Here is a 17,939-nt window from a genome sequence, read left to right as displayed (position 1 = left end):
GAAAACTCAGCAGTGTAGGCCGGTGGGGTGGCGATTAACGGCAGCTCTGAAGTTACCGAGATGGCAATCATGCAATGAAGTAGATAAAAAAGAGGAGAATGGAGCTGCTGTTTGTACAGATTGGCGGTCATAAGCAGTGTGAATATGTTTTTAAATCCAGAAAAAGGGGTTAAAAAAAATCTTCTTCTGCATTTTTATCATCAACTTTGAATAGACCGTCTGATGGGTATTCAGTAATGTATTCTACATCTATTTAATAGATGTATTTTTGTATATTTTAATATAATGTATTTTCCTTTCACTGTGTAAGAATGACTGAGCTGAGCCAGAAAACAGTCCTTGAAGGAGGGCTGAAAAACAAAAGCAAGAAATTCTCTTGAAATGGAATTGCAGATGGAATGACCTGCTTAGCCTGCTGGAACTGGTTATGTGGAGGGAAATGAATGGATGGATGAATGTGTCAGCATTGAAGAACAGGTCTATGTGCACCTATTGCTATTCTGCTGTGGGTGGAAATACGTCCCGGTTTCTTTGTATGTCTTTACCCCAGTCAGTCAAAATCATATTAGGCATGCAGCAATGGTGTCCCTGCAAAATCACCTCTGAGGGAATTTGTTTTGGTGGAACATTTGTGCATATAGAAGTGAGCACCTTCATTAAAATGGCTAATTCACTGAAAGAACCAAGCGGACCTGCCTGCCATTTTCAGCACGGTGACTAGCACTGTGATTGTTGCTTTTTCCAAAGTAAATGGGAAAACAGTAACGCTCGAATAGCAAAAGGGGAAAAGAATATTACATGAAATGCTGCTGGAAATGGCAGGCACCTACCTGCAACAGCACATTTGGTGAGTCAGACTGAAAATGTGTTAAGAACATGTCCAATGTTCAGGATTCTTTTTTTTTTTTTTTTTTTTTTTTAAAGGCTTTTTGCTGTCTAAAACGGGGAGGAAGTAGCTCAAGGGACATTCAGATTTGTTAATGAAGAGTTACTGGAGTCTTAATTCATTCTGTTTTGTTAATGAAATGAGTAAGAAACCACATTTTCAGAGATTTCAGAACTGACAGGACTGATTATAGAGTTGAATCTGTGAAATCAAATCTTTCGATACTCAGCCTTGTTTTATCATCCTGTTTAATAAAGCTTTAAGTCTGTTGTTTTTAGACTTTCATAGTAAATGACTCCTTAAGTGTTTCACCTTTTTCTCCTGCTGTTTTTTTTTCTTCTTTGCATTTAGCCACACTTTAATCTGTGATTAAAACTTTCTACTGTGTCTCTCTGCTTCCTGAATCTTCCACCTGCCTGCAGTCTGATTGCAGCAATGAGAATCAGCTGCCGTAATTGGCTCACACCAGTCACCTGTTTGCAATTCCACCTCCCAGCATATAAGCCAGCTCTGTCATTCACTCCCTGCTCCACCGTGGACGCGCACATCCTGCGTCGACTCGTGACCACCAGAGCTTCTTGGACACGACTCTGCCCTCGTACCCCTGCCGGTTCCTGTATGGGTTTCCTACCTACCCCTTCAGCTGAGTTTCTTCCCGTTGTAAGTATCCGGTTTTGATGGATTAGTTTAGGTTATTCATTTATGGTTTTCTTAAATTTCCCCTCTGTTGTTACTTTAGAGTCTTTGTTGAATTTTGTAGTCTTGTCTGTTTTCCTAATCAGATTTTGCTTGTCCGCTTTCAGCCCTTCCTCCCTGACTGTTCCACCTGCCTGCAGTCTGATTGCAGCAATGAGAATCAGCTGCCGTAATTGGCTCACACCAGTCACCTGTTTGCAATTCCACCTCCCAGCATATAAGCCAGCTCTGTCATTCACTCCCTGCTCCACCGTGGACGCGCACATCCTGCGTCGACTCGTGACCACCAGAGCTTCTTGGACACGACTCTGCCCTCGTACCCCTGCCGGTTCCTGTATGGGTTTCCTACCTACCCCTTCAGCTGAGTGTCTTCCCGTTGTAAGTATCCGGTTTTGATGGATTAGTTTAGGTTATTCATTTATGGTTTTCTTAAATTTCCCCTCTGTTGTTACTTTAGAGTCTTTGTTGAATTTTGTAGTCTTGTCTGTTTTCCTAATCAGATTTTGCTTGTCCGCTTTCAGCCCTTCCTCCCTGACTGTTCCACCTGCCTGCAGTCTGATTGCAGCAATGAGAATCAGCTGCCGTAATTGGCTCACACCAGTCACCTGTTTGCAATTCCACCTCCCAGCATATAAGCCAGCTCTGTCATTCACTCCCTGCTCCACCGTGGACGCGCACATCCTGCGTCGACTCGTGACCACCAGAGCTTCTTGGACACGACGCTGCCCTCGTACCCCTGCCGGTTCCTGTTTGGGTTTCCTACCTACCCCTTCAGCTGAGTGTCTTCCCGTGGTAAGTATCCGGTTTTGATGGATTAGTTTAGGTTATTCATGTATAAATCCTCATAAACGTTTAAAACCCACACAGGTGAATTTCCTCATGGATAAAATGCAGTGCTTCATATACATGCACTAGTGTGTGGCTTTCAGCTTTCTATACTTCAACACATTTTTTTTTTTGATGTTTTCCTCCCCCAGACCATCTGCTACAAAGCATTACCGGGTAACGAATACACCTGATGAAGATCAGAAATATTCAAGCAGAAACCTTCAGCTTCCACGAAGGTGGAAATCATTCTGCCATGAAGACCTAACAACCTTCAAAGACAATTTGAAAATGGGTAAGAAATGAAAGCACACACTGTTTAGTCTAGACCACCATTTGTGCTGACATCTGTGCTTTTAGATTCTATCAAGACGGGGAAAAAAAAAACTGATAAGAGTGTAGTCTGCGTAAAATACATCACCTGCTTAAGCGTGACTGGCTGGATTTTGAACTGACCTACTGATGAATGTTTCAAAGGTGACACGGACCTTCCTGGAGGATGTTGCACAAGGAGTTTTGTCATTGTTGCCACATTCTGGTCTCGACTCGACTCCATTCCACTCGACTCCATTTGACTGCATTGATTGCCTTTTGTATTTATAGATTATTGTGAGAAATTGCAAGAATTGATTCTTTTTTTTTTTTATGTATTGTACAAGTTTGTTGTCAATAAAAACAAAAACCTTTACTGAAAAAATTGTTTGGATTGTGAACCATTGTCACAGGAAGAACCTCAGTCACTGCAACTTGATGCTCTGTTATTGTTGCAGGAAGAACGTCGGTCGCTGCAACTTGGTTCTCTGTTATTGTTGCAGGAAGAACGTCGGTCGCTGCCACTTGGTTCTCTATAATTGTTGCAGGAAGAACGTCGGTCGCTGCCACTTGGTTCTCTGTTATTGTTGCAGGAAGAACGTCGGTCGCTGCCACTTGGTTCTCTGTTATTGTTGCAGGAAGAACGTCGGTCGCTGCCACTTGGTTCTCTGTTACTGTTGCAGGAAGAACGTCGGTCGCTGCCACTTGGTTCTCTGTTACTGTTGCAGGAAGAACGTCGGTCGCTGCCACTTGGTTCTCTGTTACTGTTGCAGGAAGAACGTCGGTCGCTGCCACTTGGTTCTCTGTTACTGTTGCAGGAAGAACGTCGGTCGCTGCCACTTGGTTCTCTGTTACTGTTGCAGGAAGAACGTCGGTCGCTGCCACTTGGTTCTCTGTTACTGTTGCAGGAAGAACGTCGGTCGCTGCCACTTGGTTCTCTGTTACTGTTGCAGGAAGAACGTCGGTCGCTGACACTTGGTTCTCTGTTACTGTTGCAGGAAGAACGTCGGTCGCTGACACTTGGTTTTCTGTTACTGTTGCAGGAAGAACGTCGGTCGCTGAAACTTGGTTCTCTTTTACTGTTGCAGGAAGAACGCCGGGTGCTGCAACTTGGTTCTCTGTTACTGTTGCAGGAAGAACGCCGGTCGCTGACACTTGGTTTTCTGTTATTGTTACAGGAAGCTGCGAAGCGCTGCGAAGCGCTGCTCAACTCAACTCAACTCAACTCAACTCAACTCAACTCAACTCAACTCAACTCAACTCAACTCAACTCAACTCAACTCAACTCAACTCAACTCAACTCAACTCAACTCAACTCAACTCAACTCAACTCAACTCAACTCAACTCAACTCAACTCAACTCAACTCAACTCAACTCAACTCAACTCAACTCAACTCAACTCAACTCAACTCAACTCAACTCAACTCAACTCAACTCAACTCAACTCAACTCAACTCAACTCAACTCAACTCAACTCAACTCAACTCAACTCAACTCAACTCAACTCAACTCAACTCAACTCAACTCAACTCAACTCAACTCAACTCAACTCAACTCAACTCAACTCAACTCAACTCAACTCAACTCAACTCAACTCAACTCAACTCAACTCAACTCAACTCAACTCAACTCAACTCAACTCAACTCAACTCAACTCAACTCAACTCAACTCAACTCAACTCAACTCAACTCAACTCAACTCAACTCAACTCAACTCAACTCAACTCAACTCAACTCAACTCAACTCAACTCAACTCAACTCAACTCAACTCAACTCAACTCAACTCAACTCAACTCAACTCAACTCAACTCAACTCAACTCAACTCAACTCAACTCAACTCAACTCAACTCAACTCAACTCAACTCAACTCAACTCAACTCAACTCAACTCAACTCAACTCAACTCAACTCAACTCAACTCAACTCAACTCAACTCAACTCAACTCAACTCAACTCAACTCAACTCAACTCAACTCAACTCAACTCAACTCAACTCAACTCAACTCAACTCAACTCAACTCAACTCAACTCAACTCAACTCAACTCAACTCAACTCAACTCAACTCAACTCAACTCAACTCAACTCAACTCAACTCAACTCAACTCAACTCAACTCAACTCAACTCAACTCAACTCAACTCAACTCAACTCAACTCAACTCAACTCAACTCAACTCAACTCAACTCAACTCAACTCAACTCAACTCAACTCAACTCAACTCAACTCAACTCAACTCAACTCAACTCAACTCAACTCAACTCAACTCAACTCAACTCAACTCAACTCAACTCAACTCAACTCAACTCAACTCAACTCAACTCAACTCAACTCAACTCAACTCAGACCGACAAATTCTTCAATAGAAACTCTATGGTAAACAAAGAATCACTAGACAAGGGGTGCCTGTATAGCTCAGTGCATTGAGCAAGTGACCCATGTACTGGGGCCGGTTGCTGCTGGCCCGGGTTCGATTCCCGCTTGTGGCCTTTTGCTGCATGTCTTCCCTTGACTCTTCTCCCGTTTCCTGTCTCTCTCACTGCAGCTGTCTAATGAAATGCCAACAAAAACCTTTTTTTTTTTTTAAAAGGAATAACTAGACAAACCATCAATACCACTGCCTTTCATATTAAAACTTGCCACAGTCTAACAATATTAAAAATCATTTGCTGACTACAAATGCTCAACTGATTTTATTATTGTCTACAAACAAATAACCTGAAGTGCAATTAATACCAGTGTTTAATTTACTAAGAAACTCTCTTCCCATCACACTCAAAAGTGTTCCTGCAAGAATCACAAACTATGTTCCACATCTAATCCTACTTTTCTAATGTAAGCTTGTTCAAAAAATGATTTAATTATGGGGTGTCTGAAACTCCTACAGTGATTAATTTAGAACTAGAAATACTAACATTATCAGTGAAACATACAGCAGAAAGTATAGCTCCTTTATCAATTAATATCTTCAATTTAAATAATGATTCACTGCATTTTACAAAATATTTTGCTCTCGTATTGATAGGCATACCTTGTAATATATTTTACCAATTGATCTTCTTTTTCTATTTATCCTGCCCTCAATTTACTCTGTAGAAGTTTCATTTTCTCATGATGAACCACAAATAAATTAGTTATTTATATAATTTCCTTAAACTACAGAGGTTAAAAGTTTAACACTAGTTTATTTACTACAGAGGCATTAATTTATTTAATATAGTTAACTTTTAACATTATCATTCATTTAAATCCACAGCAGCTGAAATTTTCGTTTCTCAGTATTGAGCACAGCAATACCAAACCATTACATGCTGAAGTCATGTCAAAGAAAAGATCCATTTTATTTAAAAAAAATTTTTTTTTGAATTGATCCCTTTCCTTTTTAATACTGTTCATATTAGATTTTCAATAGAGGAATGTTAAACTCTAGACTTTACTAAGTTGAAAACATTCCATTCTACTGATTAGCTCCTAGGTGCTCTGCAGTCTCTGGCCCAGTGTCTCATTCTCCTACATTTCCACCATTGTCTGCATTTCTGCACTGTTCAGGAAACAGCCTTCTGACAAAAACGACACTGTGGCTGATCTGTGACCTGAAACATTTATTCAACCTTAGCAGATCATTCAGTGGAGAAACAACCATCCTTGTCCATTTCCATCAACACATGCATTGACTCTACCCACATACTACTACACCATAACTTATGTCAGACTCTATACCTGCAAGAAATCTCACAATGTACATTCTCTACAAGTATGCCAAAAACCATTGCATTGTCATTAATATCACAACCCATCACTGACTCCCACATTTCCTCAAACCATTCAATAAATGTTGCCAGGAGCTCATCATCATCATCCTACACACAAACATCAACCCTGTAAAGTTTAACAATAGAGCATGCATGTTTAAATACTGCCTTTTTAACTTTCTCTGTTAACCATGTCTGCACATCTACATTGTCAGGTCACTGGACATTCTCAGTAGGAAGTAAATCAAAAGATTCCTCAACCACAGACCACTCTGTTCCAAAACACAGTGCAACAATAACTTCATTCTTCATTCTGGAACCACAACATACAATATAGCTGTAACCCACAACCAATCAAGATATTTCATCAGACTAGTGAAAGGATCTGATACACTAAACACTATATCTCTGGCCTCCACCAAGCTCCAAACCTGACACACAGCTGTGTTAACAATCATGCATTTAGGGAAAGCTGCATTAGTTTCAGAAAGCTCTGACTCCTCCATCTGATCACTTTGAAGACAAACACATGAATAACATGCAGACTGTTAAACCTTTTTCATCAACTCATCATTACTCTGTCCTTTTTCTACATCACCATTTCCTGAAACTGAGCCTGATCGTGAGTCAGGTTCTGTGTTAAATCCAGATTCAACCTCTTTATTCTTTATCTTACTCCATTCTTCCTGAAAAAGAGCAATGATCTTAAGTTTCTCGTCTGTGTTCTTAGCTCTGGCTAATGACTGGATTCCTGCTACACTGACCAGCATAGATGCATGAAATTTAACTTTACCTGTGAATGCATCAGACTTAGATTCAGATTGTTCTTTATGAAAATTATTAATTGATTTCACATTTGAACAACGACTCTCACCTGATTTGGACTGATGACAACCCATGGTTAATTTCTTTCACTCAACAATACACATTCATAGATAAGTGTAATATGACTGCAATAATGTAGAGAGATATGGGCAACAGCAACAAAGAGATTTGCAATAGAATCATGTGTAAATGTTAATTAATTAGTGGTTGGTAGCTGCCTCAACATCTCAACTTCTGTCTGTTATGTCCACTAAGTGTTATCATTTTATATATGTATGTATATATATATATATATATATATATATATATATATATATATATATATATATGTGTGTGTGTGTGTGTGTGTATATATGTATGTGTATATATGTGTGTGTGGATGTATATATATGTGTGTGTATATGTGTATATATGTGTGTATATATATGTGTGTGTATATATATATATATATATATATATATATATATATATATATATATATATATATATATATATATATATTTTTTTTTTTGTTCAGTTATGGTCTTATGATGTTCCCTAATTTTGATCTGCCAGTGAGACTTTACACAGAAATTAGCTGTATGACTACAAACTATTGTATTTACATGAAAATGTACATTAATACAAATTGTACCATTTCAAAAACAAATGAATAAATGAAATGAAATGCACACACACAGAAACAAAACCACAATGAAGACAAACAGCAGGCACATAGCCATCACTCTCAACTGCATCTAAACTCTTATGTGTGTCAATTTTCAATTATGATCAGGGAAAATTTCAGTTTGAGCTCTAAACAGCTTGTTTCAGTGTATGTCACTTTAAATATAACTGCTGTCCACACCCACTTCAGGAAGAAAACTCTCTCTGCATCTATGATCAACCACGCAGAGCAAAACAGTTGACCAACCAGCACACTGCTGAGCCATGAATCAGTGCAAGATCAGGGCTTTCAGTCACTCCTAACTTTCTCTCTGAACAATTATTTTACCTTGAAATAATTGCTGAATTCATTGTCCATCTGTTCATGTTAACTCATCACTGTACTGGGGTTTAGATAACATTGCAGTCATAAAATCAGTGTTTTAACAAAACAGAACAGCAGTTTGAAAACTTGCCAGTGAACTTTTTCACACTTTTCCACAGTCTGACAACAGAAAAACTGAATAATAGCTAAATAAAAACAGATTTATCAGGAACTGGACTGCATTAAAATGCATATATGCATGAGCAGAGGAGAAGCTAACATCTGCAGATAGTTTTTAGGGTTTAAAATTTCAATTCAAACACATTTTTCTGGTAAGACATTGTTTATTTCTCTTGTTCCTCCACATAGAACTACAGCCAGATAAAACTACATGTGTGGTCGGGTACAGTGTCTCTTTAATTTCATTTTTCAGCTGTTCATACAATACATAATTATAGAATATTATACAATAGGTAAATCGCACTTGCTTTGCACATCCAGTCTAAACTCCTGACTGAGTGTGCCAGTACACAGATGCCATTGTTTAGTTGAGGTTTCTTAGTAACCAAAGCAACGCAAACATTGACTACCAGAAGTTTGGAGCTGCACCCTATTTTCAGAGGTAAAGTGGTCCTTCAATCTTATTTTCTCAAAATGTGTTTACCTGATGCATTTCTTTCCAATCAGACACAAAACACACATTACTTGTTCTTGAAGTTTAGTTCATGAAGTCAGAGTTGTGTGCACCAGGGTAGTTGATAAGTTCTCAGGTGTTTAGTTTTTAGCAACTTTGAAACAAAAAACTACTACTATAATAAGGTTTTGGTGTTTCTGTCACATCATATCAAAAGAGCTTTTCACTTCTTCTTTCTCCTTCTGATTTAGACAAAACTACCATTCATCACTCAGATATGTTTACAGCACCAGACTCCCAGGGAACGACAGGAGAAAGGAGCCACAATCAAATAAATCAAGACCCATTCAACACTGAATTTACCAAGACACTGACAAAAAGCAGCCCACGCTTTGGGGCCTTGAGTCACCACTCATTCTTCTCCCGGCACAACCCTCATCCACACCGGGTGACACATATTCAAGGTAGGCAGAACAAGGTCTCTAAACTAACTCCTTTCCTTTCCTTTCCTTTCCTTTCCTTTCCTTTCCTTTCCTTTCCTTTCCTTTCCTTTCCTTTCCTTTCCTTTCCTTTCCTTTCCTTTCCTTTCCTTTCCTTTCCTTTCCTTTCCTTTCCTTTCCTTTCCTTTCCTCTCCTTTCCTTTCCTTTCCTTTCCTTTCCTCTCCTCTCCTCTCCTCTCCTCTCCTCTCCTCTCGTCTCCTCTCCTCTCCTCTAAACAACTTTCAAATAATTATATGCATTTTTTAGAGCTGTGTTTAATTGTTATCACTCATTATCATGATCATTACTGGATGGAGAAATGAGCAATTATTGATCACCATAATTGACTCTCTATTCAACACAAATTAAAAAACAGATTATTTCTGACACCTGCCTGCGTTTCCATTCAGAGGGAACTGTAGAGAATTTTCACCTGACACTGCAGTCTCCCTGAGCACTTTAGCATCTATTGATCGATTATTGATTTCATATTGAGTAATTGGTTTGGTTAACAACCAAAAATGCACTTTATGGTTTCTTTCGTAGATCAGCATCGACTGAAAGTTTAATAAACAAGCTTAGAAACAGCAACTGATTCAAGCTGAACCTTGATTTCCTTCTTAGTTCAGAGAGGTTTGGAACATGATTTAAATTTCTATTTATTGTCATTATTTTCATCATTTTTGATTCATTAAAAAAAAAAGAAAGAAGCACAAAAACAAATCTTACATAAAAAAGTAAAAATGAAACTAATGTTTTGTGGACATGTTTATATCAAGATATCATTTGCAGATTGTTTTAATCATGACAAAAAGTACCTTTTGTCCTGTTTTGACTCAGGCTTGCTGATTTTCAATCTATTCTACTAAACAAAACAGCAGTGTTTTGAGCTAAATGCTAACATGGCCTGCATGTAAATACTAAAAACAAAGCACAGCTGAAGCTGACAGCAGGATAATTAGTTTTGCAACAATGGTCAAAAACCTCAAAAAATAGAGAACAGTCAATTTGGCCCAATGGCTTTGTAAGATTAAAGTAAATCAGTTGCATAAAACACTTAACAGCTGAAAAATACATAAAATATTGAAGTGATTTCAGGAGTGCATAGAATGACAGACAAAACAACAACACAAACAACACACAATGGAGAAAAGACATGACGACAAGACCCACTGCAAAGTTAGCAGATGGTTTAATGGAAACTAGCTGTGATAATGTGCAGATGGAGAGGAGGAGGATAAAACGTTCAGCAGCTGGGAGAAAGTGACAGAACTGCAATGATTTAAAAGAATCTACAGCCTGATTGAGTCGTGGATAGATTATTGGATGGGAGCAGAGACATCAAGATTGAGAGTGAAGTGTTTTGGCTGCATGGGAAAATGGAATTGATGGAAAGACTAATGCAGCAGAAAAGCTCATATTCATGAGGGAACAGATCTTCCTTATTAAACACATGTATAAGCTCCTTTTCAATAACAACCCAAAATTTCAGTCTTCTGGTGAAGCTACAGGAAAGATCAGGGATACCATGCATTGTTATATAAAAATGTTCACAATTGTATTAAAAATTGCATTGGAAATCAAGCTTTTTACCTTGTAAACATGTCTATAGTGTTGTGTATATGCTGGAAGGCAAATCATGAATTAAATTAGCAGTCGACACCATGGCTGAGCATTTCCACCCTAAAACCACAGAATCTCTGGAAAGATTAGACTTCCAGAGTCTCATACAGAACAAACCTAAGGAACCAATCCTCAATTTCTTGGTCAAACATGTATGGATAAATTACTCCAGTATTACTACTTGCCATTATGTAGTGCAGAGTAGTTTTGTGGTGTTCAAGCTGAGTTGTAGGTGAGCTGCAGTGCTTGGGCTGCAGTGAGTGGCTGTGGGTGGGTGGGTGCAAAAAAACGCAGGGATTTCATAGATTGGCACATTCTAGAAGAAGCAACAGGGTATACTTACTTCTGAGCCATTATATGCAGGGATTACTTTCTGGGAGAAAAATTCTAAACATGTAAAGTTGATGGACAGAGATGAGCTTTTAGACTTGTTAGCGGATGCTAAGACAATTCACGCTGCTTGAATAGCTTCCTGTTACATTAAAAACTGTTCTGTTAATATGTTCATGTGATAATTTTGCATGTGCAGCTTATTCTGATTCCCCCAAGTAGGGTTTTCTCTTTGCAGCTGCCAAGCACTTTGAGGCTTTGCGTAAAATTTCTACCACTGGAAAGTCTCACACCCACATTTTCAGGTGGTGATGATTTGAAAATCCATTAAATGACAAGATAAATGAGACCATTAACCCTGACAGCGTCCATGCCTGAGATTAGTAATAATTCACAAGTTACATACACTTCAAATGAAATATTTCATGGCCTGCTCTTTGGGCACCTGTATTACCAATATCTTCCATGTAAGAGACGACTGCTTTATTGGTAGAAGAGTCACTTTTCTCCTTGATGTGGCCATGAAGTTGCTGCATTTAGTCTTAGCAGGCAATCTAATGGCTGTAGTTCTTCAGGGTACAGGTTTGATTGTCCCTTACTTCTGAAGTACTTTATCTTCTGTTTGCATAGTCATTACCAAGCTGCTCTCCCATCCACAGGACTCAATGGCAGGCCAATTTGCATGGTACGAGATGACTGGTGTGTCACCTCATCATTATTTCCTCATCCACTTCTCAAGGGCCACGTCCTCAGGAAATCACCCGGGCCCGCTTTTACCTTCCCACTCACTCAAAACCTCCATGCAGTCAGCGGAAACAATAACAAATCAGGTGAGGTTTAAGTGCGTACAGGGCACCTAAATTTTCTCATTACTTTTCTGAAGCTGAGCCATGAAAGAATGCAATTTAGATTTAGAATAATGAGAGTCATTTCCCATATTTATTTCGCAGCACTGTTTTCAGAAGCCTGGAGGGATGAACTTAAAGAACTTGTTGCAAAAGTCAATCTGTCTTTTCGAGCACAATTGGGAAAAAATGAGGTATGTATATTGCTGTTATCCAGATAACGACACACTTTTTGCCTAGCTACTGTTTTTGCCTGAAGCTACAACATACCTCTTTGCACTAAAATTTCAGTGTAATAGTATAATATGCCCTTTTCTAGCAGTAGAGATCACCTGAAGTGGAATTTTTAATTGTAATATGGCAAAAGAAGCTTTTAGCATGCAGAAACATTGTATACAGTTTGCCCAATTCTAGCTATAAAGTGCTTGACAAAACAAAAGAATCAAGCTGCTAGCATGGCAGTGTTCTTTGTATGGCTCCTCCTAGCCCCTGTAGATATTAAACTGGATGCATGTATCGATATATTCCAGGACCAACCTGAGGATGAATTTGTGCACCAAAAGACTCAGTATTCAGCTGATACTGGGAGAATCATCCCTCCATCCAGCAAGTCTTACCTGCACAGATCTCATTCCCAACACCTAAAGTATCCTCAACCCTTCCAGGATCAAGAACTCACGGTGACTCACAGCTCCACTGATCTTGAGTTCCTTTGTAATCATCAAAAAGTGGCATTTTGGGGTAGTTTGGCGTTGAAATGAAGCACAGCTAAGTAATATTTTATCTCAGTAAAGAAGGGTTTAAAAGCAGATTTCCAAAGTCACAGAAATAATTCAGAGAGCAAAGCTTTTGGTCTAAAGTTACACTTGTTAAAAAATAGCCTTCGAGGCAGCTTTGTCACAGAGAACCACGGGAGATTAATGAGGCGCTTGATGTAAGTTGTGAAGTTTTTGTGGATTGTGAGCTAATGCTGTGATGGTCTGCTGCTCTGGTGTCAGGTTTTGGAGCTGCTCTGTCAGATCCTGCAGACAGACTCGCTGTCCACAGTGCAGCAGTGGCTTCTGCTTGCAGGCCAAAGAGGTAAAACACGTCATTCCACATGGACAGCCAAGTTATAAATACCACCAACTCTCACTTACATTTGGAGTCTCCAGACTAATGCTTTCTATTGCAGGAGCCTTTCAAAGTCTGCTTCCACCCACAAATGGTATAATATATGACACATTACAAGCCAATGGCAGTGAATTTATATCAACTAGGCATTTCTCAGATGGTTGGCAAATGGTCAGAATAAGTTTGCTGCTCAGATCTTGCCCTACTTTACATTTAAAAAAAGACATTTCTGTACACTGGCTTTGGGTTTTACATGCTAAATATTTTTCTAATATCAATTCTTTAATGAATACTGCAATTTAATTCCTTTTTAAGTTTCTATCGGCATATAGCTTACTAAAGGTTATACATCAGATGTTTTGCAAACTGGTGTGGTTAAGGTTTTGCATTATATCAAAAAAGAATCAGAATTTTTACTGTGTCACCTGCCGACTGCTGTAGAGAATCTGATGTTCACCCCAGTTATGACAGACAAGTTAATAAAACTATGGACAAATACCCATAATTACACTCTAAATGCCCTATACATATCAATTCTTAATGTTTAGTCAGTTTCATTAAATTATTTGAACATTGTATGAGTTCAAATATATAAAAACAGCATAAATTATAAAATTAGGGTTCAAAGAAGTATCACCTGCAGCTTCGTTATAAATTTGTAGTTTCCAGACTGATTTATACAGTCTGACACTGTGCACTTTTCCCACACACTCATGATTTATCAAATGGCACATTAAACATTAGTGACAATTAATTTATATCAGTAGAGGGGTTTGTAGGCCCACAGCATACATATTTTTGGCAGTTATTTGGTCACGTTGAAAATGCAAAATGGATAAAAATCTGTTTTGTGGCTCAAATTTTACACTAATGCTCATTACTGTACCCTGTTCTTCGGTCTAACATGCTTAATAGCCTTCTGTTGTCAATTTATTGAATAGATTTCCTATTTAATGTTTTCTCTTCTCTACTTATTATATTGCCACATACACTTCTATATGTTATTCATGGCTCTTCATTCAGTGTCTTGCATCACTTGTGGCCATGTGCCCGAATTATACCATAAAGAAAATAATCAGACTGTTTTATTTTTTACTTTGCCTCCTGCAGACCACTGAGAGTTAATAATAATAGTAAATAATAATAGATAATAGTTAATAATTTACAAAAGCATCTAGAAATACCCATAACTCCATTGTAAATGTCCTCTGCAGACGGCTGCAATCCAAACTGAAATACTCATTCTTAGATATTGTTAAAAATAGATTCTTATCAATACATATCTCTCTCAAAGTATGAAAATTGAGTAGTTGGTAGGTCGTGTCAACCACAGCCCAGAGGCAATGCTCTTAAATCCAGCAAAAGAGGGACATCTACTTTCTGCACAGCGCTGATTATTCACTACAAGGCATTTAACATGCGACTGATTGTGTGCAATACTTTTTTAGGTAATGACTGATCTTATTGACAACAGAGATCTCAGAAACTTGTCAATCAGATGTGGTACCAGTGGCATTATAGCTCATAGTAATGGATCTCTCTTATTATAATTCTTTGGCTTTTAATTCACTTGGTGAGCCACGGCCGTATAATATTGCCTTGAATCGATTAAAAAAAGCTGTGCACACTTTCTTCTTCTTCTTTTTGGTGCATCTTGTGAATATGAACCTCATCTGCGCTAATTATTGATACTGAAATATTTTTTTTAATGATGAATGCATTTAAGGACTCCAGTTAAAAAGGTTTTCTGTTCTGTATTTAATTACTGCAACTCATAGAGCTCTCTGAGTGAACCACTGAAAGCGTATATTTTCCTGTATTACTGTGATAACTCTTCTGCTGGTGTTATGTGATTCAACACACCCTCAGAGAAGGACCTTGTGATGGGGATGCTCAGACGAGCTCTGGACGGCGTCGACCTCTCAGGCCGTCGTAACCAGCGAACCTTCCAGCAGCTCCAGGCTTTTCATCCAGGTGCATCTCCACCAGCGTACAGTCCATCATTTGACCAGCCGTGGAGAAAACCCTGGAGAACGAGGTCAGAGCAATGACTCACATTTTCATCAGTTTTCTCTGCTGGCAAATATTTCAAGTTTGACATCTTCAATCTTGTTTATTTTCCTCCACAGCTCATACAAAGCGAATCCGATTTCCGGCGATGACAAACCAGGTAACTCAACACTTCCTCTGTTCCTTGTGTGTCTCAGTTTGCTGTTTATTATGAACACAACATTTTTTGCTCCTTCTTTTATTGCCATGATTGAGTATTTTTTTATGCAGTTGCCTTTTATGTGCATCCTTGGATTAAGTAACATCGCTCTGTCTTATACGATACAATCAATTTTAAGTGTGACGTTTTTTAGCATCAATCTTTTTGATGAAACCAGAGGAAACCCTGAGAATCAATAAAATCCTTCAGCCAGCTCCTCTTTTGAAATGTTCATTGTCTTCCTGTCAAATTTTCTTGATTGATTTGTCCATTGTATTTTTTTTCTTAAAGGGTGTAGACTATGCAGTTTCACAATAATCACAAAACAGTCAGAGCAGTGGTCCTGCAGTCTTTCTCACTGCGCAATATCTGTCTGTATCGTATCTGCATGGATAATAATGTACAATGTAGACAAAATGCTGCCTCTTTTGCATTATACAGTATGTCATTGATTCAATGATCTGTATCTACGATAATATGTAGCTGCAGAAAAAGAGCACTTTTCTTATCTAGTGCAAGTAAGAACTAAACATTCCCAAAACAACTGCTGATTGCATAATGAGTTTCCATTCTTTTCAGAGTAGAGCAGGTGGCAAATGTAAAAGTGCTGTCCCTATAGGAATCTGACTGGAGTGTCTCTTTGCAGAGAGGATTGGAGATGCAGAGGTCCTTGAAATCCATGCAGGACCTCAGGATCATCCTCAGGATCCTGCACTTCAGAGTACATAAAGTCGTTTTGACTGTGCTGATAACTGCAGTATGATAATTTTGTTTATTGCTCCCATGATCACAGGTTATTCTTAGCATGTTTGCTTTATACCTCGATATTTCTGTGTGCACATGCTGCTTTCATCAGAGGACTTCACCAGATTGCTTTTCATTTGCACTTCATTAACACCATATATTGTAGCTGTAATAGTGTTGCCCCATGCTGCGGATGATGTCATATTATCTATCAGCTGTCTGACGTAGTCTGGCACCATATTAGGCAGCGTTGTATGAACTGTTGCTTGATGTGAATTAAAATTTCAAATTGGATTTTTAAAAATGATTTTGTGCACCTAAACATGATCTAATCGAACTAAAAATGCCAAAATCAAAGTAGAAATGCATATTGCATTATAACATTGTTGACTTTGTTTCCAGACAGAAAGTTATAAGTTGCAATGCATTTAGCAACACAGTGTCACTTAGGATGCTAAATGGTGCACCTGGAATAGCAAACCTACCTTGCTAAATGCACATAGATCTGCAGCAGGACAGATGATCTTATTTCCTTTGAAAAATATGAAGTCCAAAAGTATAATTAACATGATTTTAAGTAGAGACTTCTCTTGAGAAATGTGAACTTGAATTCATGCATAAAGCATGGCACACATTAGCATAATTCTGTATGATGGAGGAACCTTTTTCCTTTCCTTACTCTGTGTCCCTTCTGTTGTGGATAAAATGCTGAATGTCTTCAGTAATGCCTGTACAGTACAGGAGCACAGCTGTGAACAGAAGTTTACATACACTCTGAAAGACAATGTAGATCATGACAGCCTTGAGTTTCCCATGACTCCTACAACTCTTAATTTTCTAGAATGGAATGACTGAAACACACGCATCACAAAAAGCAATCGGGCATTTTGGGGTTTTCACTGATATGGCTAAGTCTGCTGAGTCAAAAATATACATACAGCAATTCTAATTTTGGATTCAGTGTTCCTTTGCCCATTTTGTTTTTACCTCAGTTTGTTATACTTGCAAACAACTGATTGCACAGTTGATTTTGTAATCTGAAACATCTTTGAAATGGCTCCAAGTGACTTTCCTCACTTGTTGAAGTCGAGATTTGTTGTTTCATATCTGTACTCTGCTCCTTCGACTTTGAGTCTATCAAATGGGTTGTAATTAAGTTGACTCGGGGAAGCAGCTGTAGTCAGTCATAATCACTCATGAAAATTTAAGAGGCCATGGCACTTTCAATTGATTCCCACAGCTTTCTACATCACTAGAACTGATAATTCAAGTAGCTGTATGTATATTTTTGACCCAGCAGAGTTTGTCATCGTTCCAGAAGACCTGTAATATATCTTTGAATGAACCAAAATGTATGATTGTTATTTGTGACAAAGATGCATGTGTTTCAAGGTCTTTACAAGTGTATGTAAACTTTTGTTCACGATTATTTATGACATTGCAGATCAGGTTACATTCAGCCAGATATTATCAAGAATAGACCTCTTCATGTAGCTGACTCAGATTTCCCAGTCAGCACATGAAGGACAGAAGGACAGAGGGACAGAAGGACAGAGGGACAGAGGGACAGAAGGACAGAGGGACAGAAGGACAGAGGGACAGAGGGACAGAAGGACAGAGGGACAGAAGGACAGAAGGACAGAGGGACAGAAGGACAGAGGGACAGAGGGACAGAAGGACAGAGGGATAGAAGGAC

At 38.8% G+C, this 17,939-nt stretch overlaps 1 protein-coding gene across 3 annotated transcripts; it reads left to right on the top strand.

The window, feature by feature from the left end:
• The first annotated feature begins 8,752 nt into the window (after positions 1-8,752).
• On the top strand, positions 8,753-17,939 carry LOC111579032 (protein TBATA-like). Of its 3 annotated transcripts, none has more exons than XM_055019075.1 (9): positions 8,758-8,887; positions 9,175-9,363; positions 11,992-12,162; positions 12,283-12,371; positions 12,708-12,857; positions 13,176-13,257; positions 15,160-15,328; positions 15,420-15,460; positions 16,146-17,938. In XM_055019075.1, the coding sequence occupies exons 2-9, from the start codon at positions 9,177-9,179 to the stop codon at positions 16,226-16,228; spliced, it is 972 nt and encodes a 323-aa protein (XP_054875050.1). In that variant the 5' UTR covers positions 8,758-8,887; positions 9,175-9,176; the 3' UTR covers positions 16,229-17,938. The 3 variants fall into 3 exon arrangements, with proteins under 3 accessions (XP_054875051.1, XP_054875050.1, XP_054875049.1); XM_055019074.1 differs by having other exon boundaries at positions 8,806-8,887; positions 9,151-9,363; positions 16,146-17,937; XM_055019076.1 differs by lacking the exon at positions 12,708-12,857 and having other exon boundaries at positions 8,753-8,887; positions 9,151-9,363; positions 16,146-17,939.

This window comes from Amphiprion ocellaris, chromosome 17, assembly GCF_022539595.1.
Source record: "Amphiprion ocellaris isolate individual 3 ecotype Okinawa chromosome 17, ASM2253959v1, whole genome shotgun sequence".
Classification (NCBI taxonomy): Eukaryota; Metazoa; Chordata; class Actinopteri; family Pomacentridae; genus Amphiprion; species Amphiprion ocellaris.
This window is presented reverse-complemented; position numbering and strand designations above follow the sequence as displayed.

Excerpts from the sequence above, each read along its gene's own strand:
- LOC111579032 (XM_055019075.1), top strand. The coding sequence starts at position 9,177 with ATGTTTACAGCACCAGACTCCCAGGGAACGACAGGAGAAAGGAGCCAC. Across the intron at positions 13,258-15,159 it reads TCTGCTTGCAGGCCAAAGAG|AGAAGGACCTTGTGATGGGG; the intron begins GTAAAACACGTC and ends ACACACCCTCAG. Across the intron at positions 15,329-15,419 it reads AGAAAACCCTGGAGAACGAG|CTCATACAAAGCGAATCCGA; the intron begins GTCAGAGCAATG and ends TTTCCTCCACAG.